Below are 2,223 nucleotides of genomic sequence, written 5' to 3'. Positions count from 1 at the left end.
AAGAACAGCTATTATCATCACCGTCTGAGAAAACTAATACCGATACAGTTGTTAAAGTTTTTAGTTACTTACTTCATGTGGTGACTTCAGCTCTGGTGATGCCTTTGAAAAAAGAAAATGCAGAACAACAGGAAAGGGAATAATATCTCCTACTACTGGAGATTTTATAATATGGGCAGGAGTTTGAAATAGCATAGGACGGAAAGAACGAAGTATTTTGTAGGACTTTCCAAGTTCTCCAATTCTAGGACAGAGTGTTTCAACTGCCATCTCCATCTGAGCAAAGTCTGCAGCAAGTCTCATCTTCCCACCATCTCCTAAGGGACGCACTAAGCTGGCATGCCGAACGAACAAGTCAATGGCTCTGCATGCTACTTGCTGAATACTGTAAATATATAAATATACAAAACATGTAGTTATTTTATTTTGGAGCATAAAAATATTGGAATTCAAAAATATACCAGGCTGTGTTTTCTGAATTAACCTCATTGATTTACTGAACAAATCGACAATAAAAATACCTCAAAGATATTACAATCACTCATAATCAATTAATTTTATAGAAAAGAACTTTCTAACAGTTGTTGACAGAAAAGTACAATATGATTTGGGATTTGAATAAAACAATCACAAGGTTTCACTCTGTCAATTTGTCTCGGTCAATTTGACTGACCAGATGACCTTTCTGCACTCGTTTAAAGTCTTTATAGATTCAATACTTATAACTCTCAATATAGTGTGTATAACTTCACAAAATTTGGCAGTTTTTCAGTTAACATTACAAGTTTTTCACATACAAAAAATCATATATTTTTTTAGTGAAGTATTTTTAATAAAATAAAATAAAGATTTGTCCATGAATACGTTGAATATTGGTTTTGAATAGTCTGTGTGCAAAGTAATTTTCATGTTAAAATAAAAAATACTTTTCTTCATCCCAAAAATCTCAAATTTCATTTGTGTAATCCCTAAAACCTTCTAATTGCATTTCAAACATTTTTTTCAGTAACATTTTATAGTTTATCCGTTATTTTATCTATCCTATCTCTATACAGGATTGGTCAATTTGACAGACCTCAAAACCACCAAAAAACATTCTAAATAAATCTATATTACCCTTTTTTTCTTTTTAGAATGACTTCAAATTGTTACATGGAACTACATTCGTTTATCCTAAATGGCTCTAGGTTTGTAAAATTATATATCTATTTATAATTAAATTTTACTGTTTTATTGCCATTTGAACTGTGTCCAACTATTATCCACGGCATAAAAAGTTGTAAATCACTCAGAGAATGTGCAGGTCATATTATGCTATCATATTACATTACCCACAAGCTACTACAAGCTCTTCGCTTGCATGCCTCGTGAACCCTTTTAATTATATTACTAATATGTAATGAATTTGTTATTATATATTTATTTTAATATCAACGTTTGTTTAGATTAAGTATACAATTTAAAACATGTGTAGCCTATACTATTAAATATGTAATGCAAAACTCCCACCTATTTTCCAAAGTTGTAGAAGACTATCAAGAGTAAGAATCAACAATATATGAATGTACATAAATGCTTAAATGTAGCTTTGCATTGTTACGTAATCTGAATTTTCTAGAAAGCCTTCACATGCTTATAAATATAACCAACGTGACACGCCAAGAGAGTATCTATTATTAGTTTGCTATAGTTGGTGTGCTATAAACTTCGAAAGCTATAACTGTGATTGTTATAATGCTTATCAATCGGAAAACTTCAGATATTTGTCCAGGAGCATTTACAAAGTTTGAAAATTACAAATAATTTTAAGTTCAGTGGATTCCCTTTGGACATTAGTATTTTTACAAAAACATTACTTAACGTCACCAGTGGAAAACTCTGTGTGTGTAGCTGGTGAATAACGAAAGACAAAGCTAGCTAGCTCCCTGTTAAGTGAATTATACCTATGTCAACTTGTAACTAACTCGCTCATCGTGAACCCTCGATAAGATATCAAGAAAGTTCCAGACTAGAAATAAAACTTTATATTGTTTGTAAGTTTGTAAACTTTTTGTATATAAATCAACGTGTGTTATAGCTATTGGTAATAACTGTTATTGTAAATTGTAATGTTGTTTGTATATTAAAACATATTTGTGTTAAAAAAGAAAACCGTGTGTATCAATCTTGTTAGCAAATATCATAAACTGACTATATATTGGCTTGTACTTAACTTTTAAATCC

At 30.5% G+C, this 2,223-nt stretch overlaps 1 protein-coding gene across 1 annotated transcript in view; it reads right to left on the bottom strand.

Annotated features, from left to right (window-relative positions):
- The window catches only part of LOC106469111 (conserved oligomeric Golgi complex subunit 5-like), a 79,866-nt gene that overhangs the window by 5,335 nt on the left and 72,308 nt on the right, over positions 1 to 2,223 (bottom strand). Inside the window, exon 18 of the mRNA XM_022397538.1 lies at positions 73 to 385. Coding sequence (XP_022253246.1) covers positions 73 to 385 — 313 coding nt within the window. The remainder of the gene's footprint in view (positions 1 to 72; positions 386 to 2,223) is intronic.

Source organism: Limulus polyphemus, unplaced genomic scaffold (assembly GCF_000517525.1).
Source record: "Limulus polyphemus unplaced genomic scaffold, Limulus_polyphemus-2.1.2 Scaffold3311, whole genome shotgun sequence".
Classification (NCBI taxonomy): Eukaryota; Metazoa; Arthropoda; class Merostomata; order Xiphosura; family Limulidae; genus Limulus; species Limulus polyphemus.
The sequence above is the reverse complement of the archived record's forward strand: the minus strand, read 5'-3'. Positions and strand labels throughout refer to the sequence as shown.